The 15,851-nt window shown below is 34.4% G+C and overlaps 1 protein-coding gene across 1 annotated transcript; it reads left to right on the top strand.

Moving 5' to 3' along the window:
• The first annotated feature begins 5,966 nt into the window (after nucleotides 1-5,966).
• Nucleotides 5,967-12,162, top strand: LOC130047867 (uncharacterized). Its single transcript, XM_056143508.1, has 4 exons — nucleotides 5,967-6,048; nucleotides 8,653-8,767; nucleotides 8,892-9,009; nucleotides 9,707-12,162. The coding sequence occupies exons 1-4, from the start codon at nucleotides 6,042-6,044 to the stop codon at nucleotides 10,010-10,012; spliced, it is 546 nt and encodes a 181-aa protein (XP_055999483.1). The 5' UTR covers nucleotides 5,967-6,041; the 3' UTR covers nucleotides 10,013-12,162.
• The last annotated feature ends 3,689 nt before the right edge of the window (nucleotides 12,163-15,851 follow it).

Here is a 15,851-nt window from a genome sequence, read left to right as displayed (position 1 = left end):
TTGAAGAACAGAAAACACGCTCTCCAAGATGATGGTGTCTAGCAACGGGTAACAGTATTTGACAACGGGAGATATTATAAAAATTATCACATGCGTCAAATTTATGCGCGTACGGTTCGCCGTATATTGTTAGACAACGTCGGTTGAGCGTTTGCAATAAACGTGAATATCAGCATCGCTATACGAAATATTGCATGACAGTGATTGATCAAATGTCAACAGACGCAAGTCTTTCTGCTTTGTTGTTTACAGTAAAACTCTGATATAGCGAATTTCTGCTTACACTCTATAAAAATTCACTGTAAGCGTAATTCGCTATACGTTTATAGCGAATTCATAATTGAAATATAACGAATTCGTTATAAAACTGATTTGCTCTATATGTATATCAGTTATATAAGAAAGCAGCAATCGATACACAATATGTACTTGCGTTTGCATTGTCTCTAAGAGAAATTAAGCCTAGATGTTTTCAAGATGAATTATTTTTATAAAAGACATGTACACACTGATTTATATATGATAATTTATCTTGATGGATTATTTAATCACACAAGCACATGTCAAAAGAAAAATGTCCACAAAATTATATGTAATACACACATGTACAAACAGTCTATGTCTTTTTAAAATATTTGTCAATCGTTGAATGTGTCGTGTTTTTTCCCCTTGTTTTTTTCTTTCTTTCCTTTTTGTTGAGTTTGTCAGTACACGTATGTGTAAGTATTGTTTTGTGTTAACGTCCTCTTTTGAAAAAATAAAACAGAAATTTCGTAATAAGTGTGGATCCTTTATGGCAAATGAAAGCGATTGTTAGAATTCACAACGAGGTTGAAACGACAAAATCGTTATAAAAGGTTATTTTTACGTTTATTTTTAATTCAAGGGGAAAAGAAATTTACTTCGTTATATTCGAAAATTCGCTATATCCGTGTTCGTTATAGACGTTGATTTTTATATAGAATAGATAAAAAATTTGCAGGGGAAATCGCTTTCACTTCGCTGTAGCCGTAATTTCGCTATATTCATGTTCGTTATATTCGAGTTTTACTTTATATAACATTCAGTATAATAAAACAGTACACCTCGGTTGACAATCGTTTTCTCGGGATGAACATTTTCAATGTTACCCTCAACTTCATGCAATATTTATATATCACTAATGACAACTTCAGTATTATTGATTCAGAATATAGTTGGAATATCAATTTTATCCCCAACTGCATGTATTATTTATTTAATATACATATTTCAAAACATACTGTTGAATAACGTTTTAAAATAAATCTGAATTCCGGTTGGTGAATAGAAAGTTCAAAGCACCTACGACATAACATTATGAGCCACTCTTACACTATATTGTATTGGCTGTGAAGTCCAACACAGTCCTACTTGGAACATTATTTGTACTAGTGATTAAGCTTGCGAAAAGGGGGATACATAATTATGATATATTTGGAATAACTGCAACATATAGTTTAGTTTATGAATATTTTAATCAATGCAAAAATATGTACTGCTCATCGTAATGTAGGGTTTCTAGCATAAACAGATCATAAATTGAAGTCATAATTCAAATTATCAAATTTCTAATTGGTGTTTGAGGAGGTGATATTGCTTTAGTCGGAACATCACTGATATTGGAAGTTGTTGTCTGAGTTATCTCGTCATATTATCTGAAATATGGAATATCTGCATGATAGAAAATCATCAACCGACTTAAACACTGGTTCTTGCTTTATCAATAAAGGTTTTTACACTCAAAAGATTGATACTCTATCTAAGGCAATAAACATCAAACTTTTAACCTATATTCTTGCACTAATGTAATTACACGTAGTGTATATTCTGCAGAGGACATAAAAATAACAGATTAGAATTTTTAAAACCACTTTTGGACCCTTGGGGACATACAAAATATAAGGTAATAAACATAAAAGAAAAATGCATGACAAAGTTCACACAGATAGCATCAATGTGATAAGTAAAAAAAAACCCCACACTTTAGGAGTTTGTAGTAGTTGGGGAATGTACTTGTTTATAATTGGCAATGGAAAATAAAAATCATATTTCATTCTTGAATGTACAATCATACCATATTTGATATTATGTGATCATACACACAAAAATGAAGTTTCAACATGTATATTACATGTACTAAATAAACTGATAAAGTAATTAAATGAATATTATTTCACTTTTTTCCCAACTTACACAGAGCATTATTTAATCAATTAATTGAATAGATTGGAGTTTACAATCATTATGAATATTGTCATGATATCCATCTTTTGGTCAACTCCAATTTCTGAGAGACACTTAAGATAGAAAAGACATGGTTTGACAATGATATAGCCAATTAATCACAACCTTTCGAAGTTGGATTTGCATTGCGTAATTTACTGGCATACTTACAGTAACAACAATTAATAAAATTCCAAGCTATCATGAAAGCTGTTGAGACACACAAATAACATAGTAATACCTTTACTAGATATAGGCTGATTGGTTGGTTGTATATTGTTTAACGTCCAGCTCGTTTTCACTCATATGGAGATATATCGTCATTGGTGGTGAAGGGCTGCAGAAGTTTGGCTTATGCTCGGCGCTTACAGATCTTGAACAGGGAGGGATATTTATCGTAACACATTTGCTGTGACACCGGTCCTTGACTTTTGCGGTCTCATCCATTTAGTCGCCTCTTACGACAAGCAAGGGGTACTAGGGACCTATTCTAATTCGGATCCTCACCGTATCAGTATATTTGAAAACAGTTTAAGTATATTTGAAATCTCAAAACTTTTCTCAAATCAACAACATCAAACGTAAAGAATTTCAACACTTTATACATGTACATGTACCACCATAAATTAAAGACTAGGTCTTTTGACATCATAGACAGTTGATTCTTCAACAAAATAGAAAAAAGAAATAATCTTATATTGTCATCAGTCAACCGAAACATATATTAAAAGGAAGCTGGGGGTCCTCGTTGACAATATCTTCGTAGCATTTTGGTGATCAGGTCTTCTAACAGCAATTTCTATGGATACAAATTGTGTTCCTTTATTGCTTAATCTGTTTATATATCCTTACAAGGCATTGTCTATTCATAAAAAGAAACAATTCTCCTGCCGAGCAAAGGTCTGAATCATGCAGCCCTTCACCGGCAATGGTGACGCCTCCATGAGTAAAACATTCTCTCGAGTGATACGTTACACAACATGCAATCAATCAATCAAATAGACTAAAAGTTGGCATGAATTTTCTAGAAATTATAATTACATTTAATCTGACACCATTTCTGGCAAATGTTGGGGCAGAATGCGTTTTAATTTTCCCCTTTACATCAGATAAGGGTCTTAAAAGAACATTTACTGGATCCCGCAATGTATCTTTATAATGTATTGTGTAACGTTTAGGAATTCAATATAGGTACGGTAACTCATATTCATTCCTCCCATTGAGTGGGATATTAAATGCGTTTCAAACGGAAACAAGATTTTGAGGAATTTCATCTTTTGCCAGAGAAGTTGGAGGATTACCAAATGAATGTTTAATTGATGCAAAGTTCGTTTAGAATGCACGGTTATTATAATGAACCTTATAAATCAAAACAATGTAGTTACAAGCTTTGTCAGCTGGAAATAATATTTTCTACAACGATAAAAAATCAATGCATCATAGTTGTATCTGATTCATGGATTTTTAAACTCTTTTTTAAATGTTTGGAATGATCTCCAAATGACAAAATGTTATCAAATAGCTTTACTTCTATTCAAGGGTATTTTAAGCTATCTATTCCCATATATGAGGCATGTGAAATGCATTCTTGACTTGTTTTTAAATCTAACTGACTTCCATTCCTGAATGAGTAACCATGTTACATTTCTTTTATAGGTGAAACATACCAAGAATGATGTCAATCAAATTTGCTTTCAATTTTGTAAACTGACCAAGTATAATTTTCAAACCTAATGGAATTCAATTTACTACTCATTCTACAAAGATGAAATTAGCTTTCCATCAACAGATAAGGAATACTCAAATAAGTTAAAATATTTAAATGGATAAAGAATGTAATCATGATTCTAAAGTACGTATATATCGTGATGTTTTGAGATGGTGCACTTTTCCTGACATTATCTATTTTTTCGTTGGGTCAATCATATGTTTTGCATAATATTTAGTGAGCCCACCTTCGATTGCTTATAGGAGTTATGAGATTAATCACTCTTCATTATCTTCACCTTGCATGAAAGACCGCTTCAGCAACGGAATAACCTGTGTTTATATTCTGAGGATTTGTTTATATCATTTATCAACAGTGGACATATGTTTTCGTCCATATTAAATTGAAGGAAAGTTTTCATTTATTCACGCACGCACGAACACCCCCCCCCCCCCAAAAAAAAAAAAACCAACACACACATACGTCAAGTATACTCAATCGGTTTTGTGATGTTTTTATTATATATGTGAAGATTTTATATATAAAAGGAATGGACAATATTTATCTGATATGAATTTACAATGTTTGTTTTTAGTTGTCTATCTGATCGTCGGGTGTTTTGTTTCGTATGAGTTTTCAATGGTACCGGAATGCAAATGGGGTAAGAATGAAATATTTGATACTTAAATTAGCTAAAACTATTCGGTTGTCATAAACATCAATAGCTAAATATTGATATTATTGAATCATGCAATTTCGTGGGCGTTACATTTTGTTGTTTTGCACAATGAAAACATCTACAGAATTCATAATTAAATCTTCCATAGTCAAAATAAGCTGAATTACGATAACGAAGAACAAGAATTTTTCAACAACACCCAAACAAGGTGGTTTAAAAATAATTCCCATCTTGATCTTTTATTAGCTCACCTGAGCTTTTGTGATCGCATTTTTTCCGCCGTTCGTCTGTCTCTGTCCGTCTATCCGTCCGTAAACTTTGGTGTTTGACCCTGTGTCCTCGACATGGAAGTTTGACCTACTTTTCAGAGAATATGACATATTCCATATTTCTTGAACTTTTTAAGATAAAGCTTCCATGAATTGTATAGATGTTTTTGATGGCAAGGTCTTTCATATCATACCATAATCTAGGACCTTGTGACCTTGGTTTTATCCAGAATAACAAGTCCATATTAGTCATATTTGTTTTGAGGCAACTCTTTCTTCTTTTAATTAATTTTCACTTAGATGTAGGGCCTCCGTGGCCGAGTGTCGAATCCCGTTCGCGTTGGTACATGTAAGTGAACAAGTTTCCCAGTTTACTTTCGGAAGATCGGTGGTCTCTTCCCAGGTACATTGTATCTGGGTTCTCTCTTCCACCAATAAAAAACTGGGTGCCACCAGATAACTGAAAAATTGTTGAGTGTGGCGGAAAACAGCAACAGAATTATCAGTCACTTAGATGAATGATGTGATCCTTTGGGGTCTAGGTTGGGGCCACAATATGGGATCAAAATGTTTCCTGGGAATGAAAATGGATGAAAATGATTCTTTAAAATCACAACAGCTGAACAACGGATGTGTTAAGTTGAGACAGGTGAGCGAGGTGACCCATGGGCCTTTTGTTACTTCAAACATCCTCGCATTCACTGGTTCAGAACATAATTTTTATTTATATTTCTCAAACCACGAAAAGTAGTATTTCATAATATTGATTTGAAACCACCTTGTTTCTTTGTTTACTTTTACATAAAAAAGACGGGTTCTTAACTATTTTGAAGAATTTGAGTAGAGCATCATCGTTTTCTGGATCTTTTCTGAATTATATATTCATACAAATTGACTTTGGAGGATCATTCTCAAATAAGAAATCATTTAAAAGTATTATGATAGGAAATATATTTCTTTGAAAACAGTTTACATATGGGATATAATTCCAACGCTAGATATATCAAAAAGTAATACCGTATATTTGGACATCTCAGATTATTTAGTTGTGGAATTAATAGATTGTGAACGGTGTCCATCCCCAAGAATATGTTCCGAAACAACAACACAATAATCTACCGCGGGAACTACAGTGTCTGCGATGAAAGGTATGTCAATATGCTTTATTGATCTGCAATTTTGTTGATTGTTCATGTCACTGTCAGTATATCCTTGTCTTGCATTTTAAGAAATAATTCTTTTAATTTCATTCCTCAACACTCGTGATTTTTGTAAATATGTGGTCTCCTGGATCAGCAGTTTCCATTTCCGTCTAATTTCTGTTATGTGTAACTATACATAACCCGTATAAAGATTTTGGTGGAATATTTCTTTCGTCCATTAAACGTTTTATCATCAAATTCAGGACTGTTCTACAACAAGTCATCGTATTCATCAGGCTATCTCGATGATTTTTGTATGTCGTACAGTCATCTTTATTTTTAGCTTAATTGTTTGATTACTATAATGGTCAATGCATAAAAATGAAAGGTGAAGATAACGAACAGTGATCGATCTCATAACTCCTATAAGCAATACAAAATAAAGAGTTTGGCAAAAGCTTCTATATGAAAAGGAAAAATTCCTTCCTGTGGCCTTAAGTCGACATTAAAATATATCGACTATTAACAATAATCATTTTTATTCATATGTCGATTCACGGGTCTTTCGGATATGACCTCAAAAATGGAGGCCCCGAATCGCCAAAGAACCCTCACTCCTACGGCCCTGAGCGCTAAGCATAAATCCAAGTTTGGGGTGCTTCACATACAGCTGATGACATTTCAATATGAACGAAACATTCTCAGCGGGACGTAACCCCCCCCCCCCCCCAAAAAAAACCCAAACAAAAACCCCCAAAATATACAATCAATCAATTGAATCGATATATTCCAGTGATTTAAAGACAATAGAGACTCCTCCATATCTGCTTCTTACTTAGATATTTTATTGATTATTTTATTGAATATAAATGTTAACGGCATTTATATGTTATTGAATATAAATGATAAAGGCAAACTAACAACTCAACTTTACGACAAACGGGGTGGCATCGTCAGTAGCAATATTCTATTGTCACCTGCATACCATGTGTATGTCTCACATCTTATTCGATACGGAAGGGTTTGTTCTGCGGATGAAAAGTTTTTTTTAAAATCAAACCAGGCTAATGGGAGACAAGTTGATGTTGCAGGGGTGTCAACAGTCTCGTTTAAAGTCAGCATTTCGCTATCTATTTGGTCGATATAACGATCCAATTTGCAAATAGGAGCTGTTATTGGGTCAAATACTATCTGACGTGTTTCATACCGATTGATAAATTGTTATTTACATCCTTATTTTGACTGGATTGCTCCGTTGAGCTGATCGAGATATACATGTAGGATGACAGGTCAACAAAGGATGCTTACTTCTAGACACCTGATCCCACCTCTGGTATATACAGGAGTCTGTGTTTGCGTAACTCTTAATTTTGTATTTCTTATAGGAGTTGCGAGATTGATCTCTGTTCCATACACTGCACCTTTTCATCAAAACAATAGATACTATCTACTTCCCTTTGCGATACGTATATATCAAATCTATGGTTTTATGCTTTGCAATTTTAATATTTCCTGTTTGATTCTATATATTTAATAAATGAATACATTTTAGCAGTTTATTATATTAACTCTAAGTGGTTAAAGGAATAACAGAAATGTTCGCATAAATAGATACGTGCACCAAATGTCAACATGTCCGCTAGTTACAGTGTATATAGTCAAATCATTGTATAAGTACAACTGCTATTGATAGGAAATCTTGACTATAAGATTTATTATTTATTCAGAAAGCATCGTCATTGCAACAACATATGGACCACAGGTTAAGTGATGACATATTTTTGCCACCATAACCGCCGCATTAAGTATCTAGGATAATGGTAAACATTTTAAAATTAATTTGAAAGTTCAACGTCCAGCTGTCTGTTGCAAACAGAAGTTGTTTTTATCACTGATTATCTAAGGATTTTGATCCTACTTTAGAGTCTTTCATTCATATCGTTATATCACCAGATCTAGGTAAATGCCAGAGATGTTAACCTATATATGACACTCGGGCAGTTAGAGTGAGTTTTCGTTAATTGTGTATCCGCCTACCTTGACAGGGAACCAGATTATTTAAAAGGTATCACCAGATACACTGACTGTCAGTTGTAATATCGGACACTTGACACGATCACTATAAGTGCGCTATTTGTAATACGACCACTGGGTATCGAACCAAAGGCCTTCCGGTAGTGAACTAGTGTAGACGTATTGGACCAGTTTTTAAAAAAAAAAAAATAATCAATGCATATTGTAGATTACTTGAGCACTCAGCATTTTTACCGTCCAATTACCATTCGTGAGAGCTTGTGCAAGTAATGTGTCTTTAAAGCGCTTGAATCTATATTTGTGTTTAGTTTAGTGATAAATAAAACGGCTGATTTTGAGGGAACAACACACAGTATTTATCATATAAACAAGTATTTTATGCTATCCAGCCAATCCATGATTAATGCTGATCAAGAAATATTCAATATCATGATGAGTAAGATTTTGAATGTTTAAGGAATTGTGGTTAAACAATCAAGGTGAGTAGTTAACGCTTAGACACCTGTCCATATCCATCTCCATGTACCTTTTACAGCCATTATAAAATATATGTACATTTCATATGCTGACGTGAAGTCACGTCTCCAGAAGGTGTTATTGGAGCGGCTATAGGAGGGTTCTTACTGGGATCTGTGGTTACAGGTGTCATCTTCATCTGTCATCGCAGAACAACACTACCACAACAGAAACGGTACCGATTGATGAAAACCATTCATTGACTAAATTGTATAAGTATTCCCCGTATTACACACCACGATAAGCGCTAGATATGTGTAGCTTTCAGTATTTTCATTTTGATTCGGTCATACTTACAGAGAACAAATCCCACAAGATTTTCATAACGCAGAATATCAGTCTGAGAGCAGCAACACAGGGGCTCAAAGTCAAGGCAACAGAAGAAGCGTGGTGTACAGCGAAATAAGCGACGAAACGGTATCCACAGAAAAACGATTTTGATATCAATATTGTATTATCTGCTTCACCGGAAATATGAAGATGCTAAAGTACATCGAATGTGGGTGAGAGCTAATTGTGTCTAGGACGACTATATCGAATTCCTGATCTTTGCAAAGAAACATTGTATAGAACGAAACTGAACGCTGCAGTTTATGATTCAAACAAAAGCATGCAGGATTTTAGTAAATCTAGATATTAGGGGATAACAATGATAGTAAATCATGTTAAGGAGGAAGTGTTAAACGGTTTAAGGTAGATTTTGTTTGTTCGCAGTTAACAAAGCTTAAACTACCCCTAACCATGCATTTTATGAAATGGTCTCATGGAATGATCATCATTAACATTAACATCATTAACATCATTACTTGAATATTTGTTGGGATAAATGTTCATGGTTTACTGATTTGATTGTACAGTCCAGTGGGAGCGAAGTCTGTCAAGATTTAGAAATTCGTGAAAATCCAGACAGTAAAGCCAATAATTTACTATTACCATGTGAATAGAAAAACCATGAAAACAGTAATTATATAAAGACGAGAATGGTTATCCCACAATGGTTATATGGTTATTGTGTTATATGGTTAATGGTTATAACAAATTAGAAATAAAAGTACAATTATTTTGTAGCTGTGACATGTCGTATTATAATGTAAATGATAATCAATGGTTTCAGCGAAAGTCCATGGCTGTCAAACCGTTTAGAAGGCAACAAAACGATTCTGAGGCTACTGACGATGAAGTTTACAACCATTTGAACGAAGCAGCTACGGTTAACAACAGTGACGACTACGATCACGCTAAAAGTGGTCCCTCGTCTTCAACACCAATAGATGGGTACGGAGTTGTTACATTTACAAACAGAGAGGAAGACAACGACCCAGAAGTTAACTTCATGGTTGCTGGTATCGACAGGCAAATACCAAACGAAGAACCCGTCAACGATGGATACTGTGTGCTTGAGAAAATAAATGCTATATAATATCATATTGAATATTCAACACGCATTTGTATAGTCATCCCACATACACTCTAGGATCTTCCCATATACCGATATACTCTGATTAGCGGACATTCCAAATATCATCTCATATAATTCTTTGATTATCCATGTTTTAATGTACATGAAAAATCATTTATAGAAAATACAAACTTTCAGTATCAAATAGTCTACCAAATGAATAGCGTTTTCATAACACTGTTTTTGATGAAAAAGAAGAATCTTAAGAATTCAGCACTGATCTTATTTTCAAATTGAAATGTTTTGAAATATCTTGGAAATTAAAAGTAAACTTATATAAAAATAATGTTTAGATTCTCATTATGATTATTTCCTCATGAAAATATTAACAGCTCTGAAGGAGACACATCAAATGTACTGTCCCACAACATACGTCAGAATTGGTATCAATCAAACGTGGATTTTAAAAAATCCTAAAGATCTTTCAGCAAATTTTAAATTGCAAATACATTCTTAATCATCAATATCGAAAGGTATGCCTTGTCAACACTTTAGACGACCATTCTACACGATAAATTAAATACAAGATTTTCTATCATCATAGAAAGTTGCTTTCTTCAACAAAAATGGAAAAAGAAAATATTCGTATCTAGTGATCAGTCATAAAAGAAAACTTTGTTCAAAACCACTCTGATTTCACGCACAAGTACTCCAAAGTTGAAATGAATTGCTGGGGTTTCTCATTAACAATATCTTCGTTGTCTTTGGTGATCAGGTCTTCAAACAATATGTTTAACTTCCCATGGCCACGAATTGTGCTTCTTTCTTAGCTGACCTGTTCTTTTATTCATATGAAGCAGAGTTTATTCATTGATAAATGCTTCTACATGAGAAGAAAAAAAAATTCTCGCTGTGACTTTCAACTCGACATTTAGATCAATCGACGACGTTTTATCTATTAACAATCATCATTTTCATTCATATATCGATTCGATATATCGTTTGAACTCGAAATATGACATCACAGAGTCCTCCACATCAACTTCGTACATAAATATTTTATCGAAAAACGATATTAATGACAAAGTAACAACTCGACTTTATGAGGAACGGGATGAATGATATAAGCTTTTACATCGTTAACTTCCCATATATATGTAGCAATATTCCATTATCACCTGCACATGGTGTATATGAAAGGTGAATATAACGAACAGTGATCAATCTCACAACTCTCACAAACAATACAAAATAGATATTTGGGCAAACACGGACCCCTGGACACACCAGAGGTGGATTCAGGTGTCCAAGAGGAGCAAGCATCCCCCGTTGACCTGTCACACCCGCCGTGAGCCCTATATCCTGATCAGGTAAAAGAAATTCGTATATACATCTCAACTGATTCGATATGCAATAGAATTTTCTGCGTATGATCAATTTTCTAATCGAGGCAGGCTACTGACAAACAAGCTGGTGTTTCATGGGTTTCAACAGTTTCGTTTAAAGTAAGCATTTCTCAAAATGTTTGGTCGTTATAATGATCTATTTTGTGAAAACAACCCGGTATTGGGTAGAATGCTGCCCGATGTGTTTCGCACCGACTGTTAGACCGTTCTTTACAGACTGGTTCTTTCTATATAACTTTGTTTACCTGATCGAGATATAGGGCCCCGGTGGGTGTAACAGGTCGACAGGGAATGTTAATTTTACTTAGACACCGAATCCCAGCTCTGGTATTTGTGTTTCCAGGAGTCTGTGTTTACCCAACTCTTTATTTTGCATTCTTGATAGGAGTTGTGAGATTGAACACTGTTATCTTCACATTTTCATTCATTAGGCTTACATGTCACAACTCGAGCAATGAGTTTTATGATAATGAAAATTTAGCATGTTTCAAGACTAAAAAAAACTGTATTAAAACATGTTTTGAAATACCAAGTAACTGTTAGAAAATGTACCTATGGTCCAGTTTTAAAGGACAACTTGTATATAATAAATAACATCCTTATCTGGATATTTTGCCTTTTTGCAGATATTGACCACAATATAATCAGCATATTTTTTCTCGATGTATTTTATTACTGTTCTATTGCACAATAATCTGTTATTGTATGCTGTGTACGTTGTACTGTGCATTGAGGTAAATAAATGAAAATACACAAAATGAAAAACTATTCGAAATATGTTCAATTAATGATACAAAGACACTCCAATTTAAACAATAACATGGACGTTGCATCGACAATGATAAAATTAAAATAAGTAATCAAAATATTCTAGATATAATCCCCGACTTACTTTTATGTAAGGCATCTTAGATATGAGAAACTTGGGTTCGAAATATGGTAAACAATGTATAGGGAAGTTAATTTTACTGACATGGAACAAATATTTAGCCTTGAGCACAGTAAACCACTTTATACCAAAATATAGATATTGCTAAAAGACTTCATACCTTACAATATCATGAAGAAATATTTGCTGAGAAAAAATGCAACTTACACATGGTGCAGGGAGGCATCAATTCATGAATTTCTTAGATACGGTTGGTGCAAGCAAATCTCGTGCGCAGGAATTACGAACTATAAATTACAGAACCAACAACGGTCAAACAGAGACGGATCGCCTCGATTACTAACATGATCTAAGAGAGATAAATCTAAATCCTTTGTGAATACATAACATTGGATATTCTATACAGTCTCTCGGTAATGCATTATATGTTGCGATAAGGAAGTGCTAAAACAATATTTGATCCAGGGCATGAAACATGAGGAACATACTAGGTAGGCCAAGTATTTCTTAAACAATATCTTACGTAGAGTTCTAATTAATTTTTCTGATCAAATGAAGATTGCATAGGGTATGATTTGGTGAATGAAAGACTATTTGAAGTTTTTTTCCCACTGTTTTGTAATTTATCCTGAATAAGATTATTCTTCCATTGCACTGTATAGATATATACTCTGATAGCAGAAGTTATTGTTAACGCTATCAATTTGGTTTTGGATACTTGCACAGATTCTCAAAATTGTGTTGATAGAAGAGGTGAAGATAACGTACGGTGATCAATGTCACAAATCCTATAAAGAATAGAAAATTAAGAATAGAGCGGACACGGACCTTTTGACACCCGAGACTGTACCTATTTTAACAGAAATACAGTACACGGCAGGAGTTTTATGCGTGTTCCACGCAACGCGGTGGAACAAATTTGCCCCAAACACGGTGGACCTTTAAAATTGTCGGCACCTTTGAAGTCCTATTTTTCCGCGCGAGCTAGACATTGAAGTCCACGGCGGATCTCCGTGGATGCCACCGCGCATCTCCGTGGATGTCACCTGTACCTCCGTCGATGCCACCGTGTACCTCCGTGTGATCAAACAAAGAAATAATTTCCGAAATGATTCACCCAAAAAACCTTTTCGCTTGGCCAGCATGGATGCCCCCCCCCCCCCTCCATTACTTATTTAGAAATTAGCTATACATCATTCAATTCTTGTAATTGTTGTTTAATGATACGTTGGTGTTTTATCCAGTAAATCCAATGATGTTGCAGTATATATAGCATTTATTTATTTTATTTTTGACTGAGAGGGAGATAGACAGCTAAGCACGTAACATCGTTTTAGAAGGGGGGGGGGGGGACTCATTCATTAGTCCTAACCTGGACCAGCCGAAAAATTTAACATGTAAAGAAAACAAAATGGGAAATTAAAAAAAAATCAGAATGAAAGGGGATGGATAATTAATCAGAAAGAAATTGTACTTCCAAGATTTATACTGAACGTATTAAACTTCCCGTATCTGCATACATTTATGAATATTATAATCAATGATTACCAATGCTCATGCTCTCTCTCTCTCTCTCTCTCTCTCTCTCTCTCTCTCATTATCTAATGCATCTAAAGATTAAATTAAAGATTTTAATAATCGATAGCGTATATGAACAAAAGCAAGTAATCGTTAAGTCATTTCTGTTTATATGTATATTAGTTGTTTTTTTCGTGAACTAGTTGCATCTGACACCGAGGATTTACATCGAATCGGAGAGGGTGTACTTTGAAAACTTGAAAGGTTTTCGTAATCGGACAATTTAAAGCTGACATGAATTAATAAATATAGTATAATTCTATATGTCCGCCATATTTCTTTGCTAATCCGCCATATTAGTTGGATATTCTATTGTTATATGTATCAGGGTTCGCATGGTATATAAGGGGGCGAGTTTTGCTACGCTTCATTTCACATCAGTGTCTTCGATTTACCTGTGCGGGTAGCTTCGACAGGTAACACGTACATCTCCGATACTAATTTATAGGACATCAAGAAGAAATGAAATCACGTTTTGAAACACCATGCAGTGCTCAAAATTACAATAAACATATCGTACAGTAGTAAATCATTCTAAAAGCTTTGGATAAATAAATATAGAATGCCTTTTCTTTACGTGAATGTGCGTACATTTGCAATAAATATGTCAAAACTATACAAAAACGCGGAGAAATAATTCATCTATTATCTAGATCTATTGATGAAACGGAATAAGCAAAGGGTATAAAATCTATACCATTCACACTTACTTCAAACAAAATGCAAATACATAAATGCTACTGTACGTATAAAGAAGACATGGTCATGAAAAAGCATCGAATGCGGATGACTATTTACCTGGGTCTACTCGTAATATCTGTAAAGGACCGAGGATGTACAAATGTACGTGTACACTTGTCGAAAATACTCAAAGTAGTAGTAAAACTCCCTTTATTAGCATAATCCATGAAACAAAACGATACACTCCATTTGTATTCCAACAGTAAACAACATTGTCCATTGTACAGACTGCGACACACTTAGCCCGTGCCGATCAGCTATCTTCAATCAGGGGAAGTATCAGAGTAGAATAGTTACCCTGTATTGTGCATGAATCCTTATACTGTATGATTTACTTATCAGAGTATTGCAGATTTATAAATCAGGATATCATTTAGGCACATAAATCCTTTGTGCAAAGATAATTTGCATATACAACACTGCATGAATGGAGAGAGAGAGAGAGAGAGAGAGAGAGAGAGAGAGAGAGAGAGAGAGAGATTGAGATTCAAACGATGATCTTGTAATAATCGCGCTCTTATTAAGACAAATGATATCGTTAATTCAATATAAGAGAACAGTAACTCAATATTGCTCTCATTAATTGATAATACAGATTTATTTGATTCATTTGAAGAACGCAATAATTAAAAATTAAACATATCTTTAAATAATGTTATTTTCAATTACTTCATTTTATGCTAATTCGGCGCTCAATAGATCTTATATATCTATGCCATTTTGCTTTATTACATTCTGCGTTGAACTCGACGCAAACTGTAGTAATGCAAAATGTAATAATTGAGAGTTTATCATATGCGTAGTTATCAAGCACATAGAATTGTTTTTTTATTTAAACATATTTTATTGAGAAGCTCAACAGGATTGGGCAACAGGCATAGCCTATGTAGGCCCTCCCCCAAATACAAAGGTCAAGTACAAAGTACTTAGAATCAAGGGGAGGGGACAAGAGTGTCTGTCCCCCACTTTTGATAACAATATCCATTTTTTTTCTAATGTTTTCCGCCACACTCAACAATTTTTCAGTTATCTGGTGGCACCCAGTTTTTGTTGGTGGAAGAGAGAAACCAGATACAATGTACCTGGGAAGAGACCACCGACCTTCCGAAAGTAAACTGGGAAACTTTCTCACCAATCGGCGCGAGCGGGTTTCGAACCCGCTCCGACAGAAGTGAGAGGCCGTTATTTTGTAATGCAAGTAAAAAATATATTGGGTGACAACCCCCCCCCCCCCCAAACTTGACCC

Source organism: Ostrea edulis, chromosome 7 (assembly GCF_947568905.1).
Source record: "Ostrea edulis chromosome 7, xbOstEdul1.1, whole genome shotgun sequence".
NCBI classification, from domain to species: Eukaryota; Metazoa; Mollusca; class Bivalvia; order Ostreida; family Ostreidae; genus Ostrea; species Ostrea edulis.
Note: the sequence above shows the minus strand (reverse complement) of the source record. Positions and strands in the feature narration are given on the sequence as shown.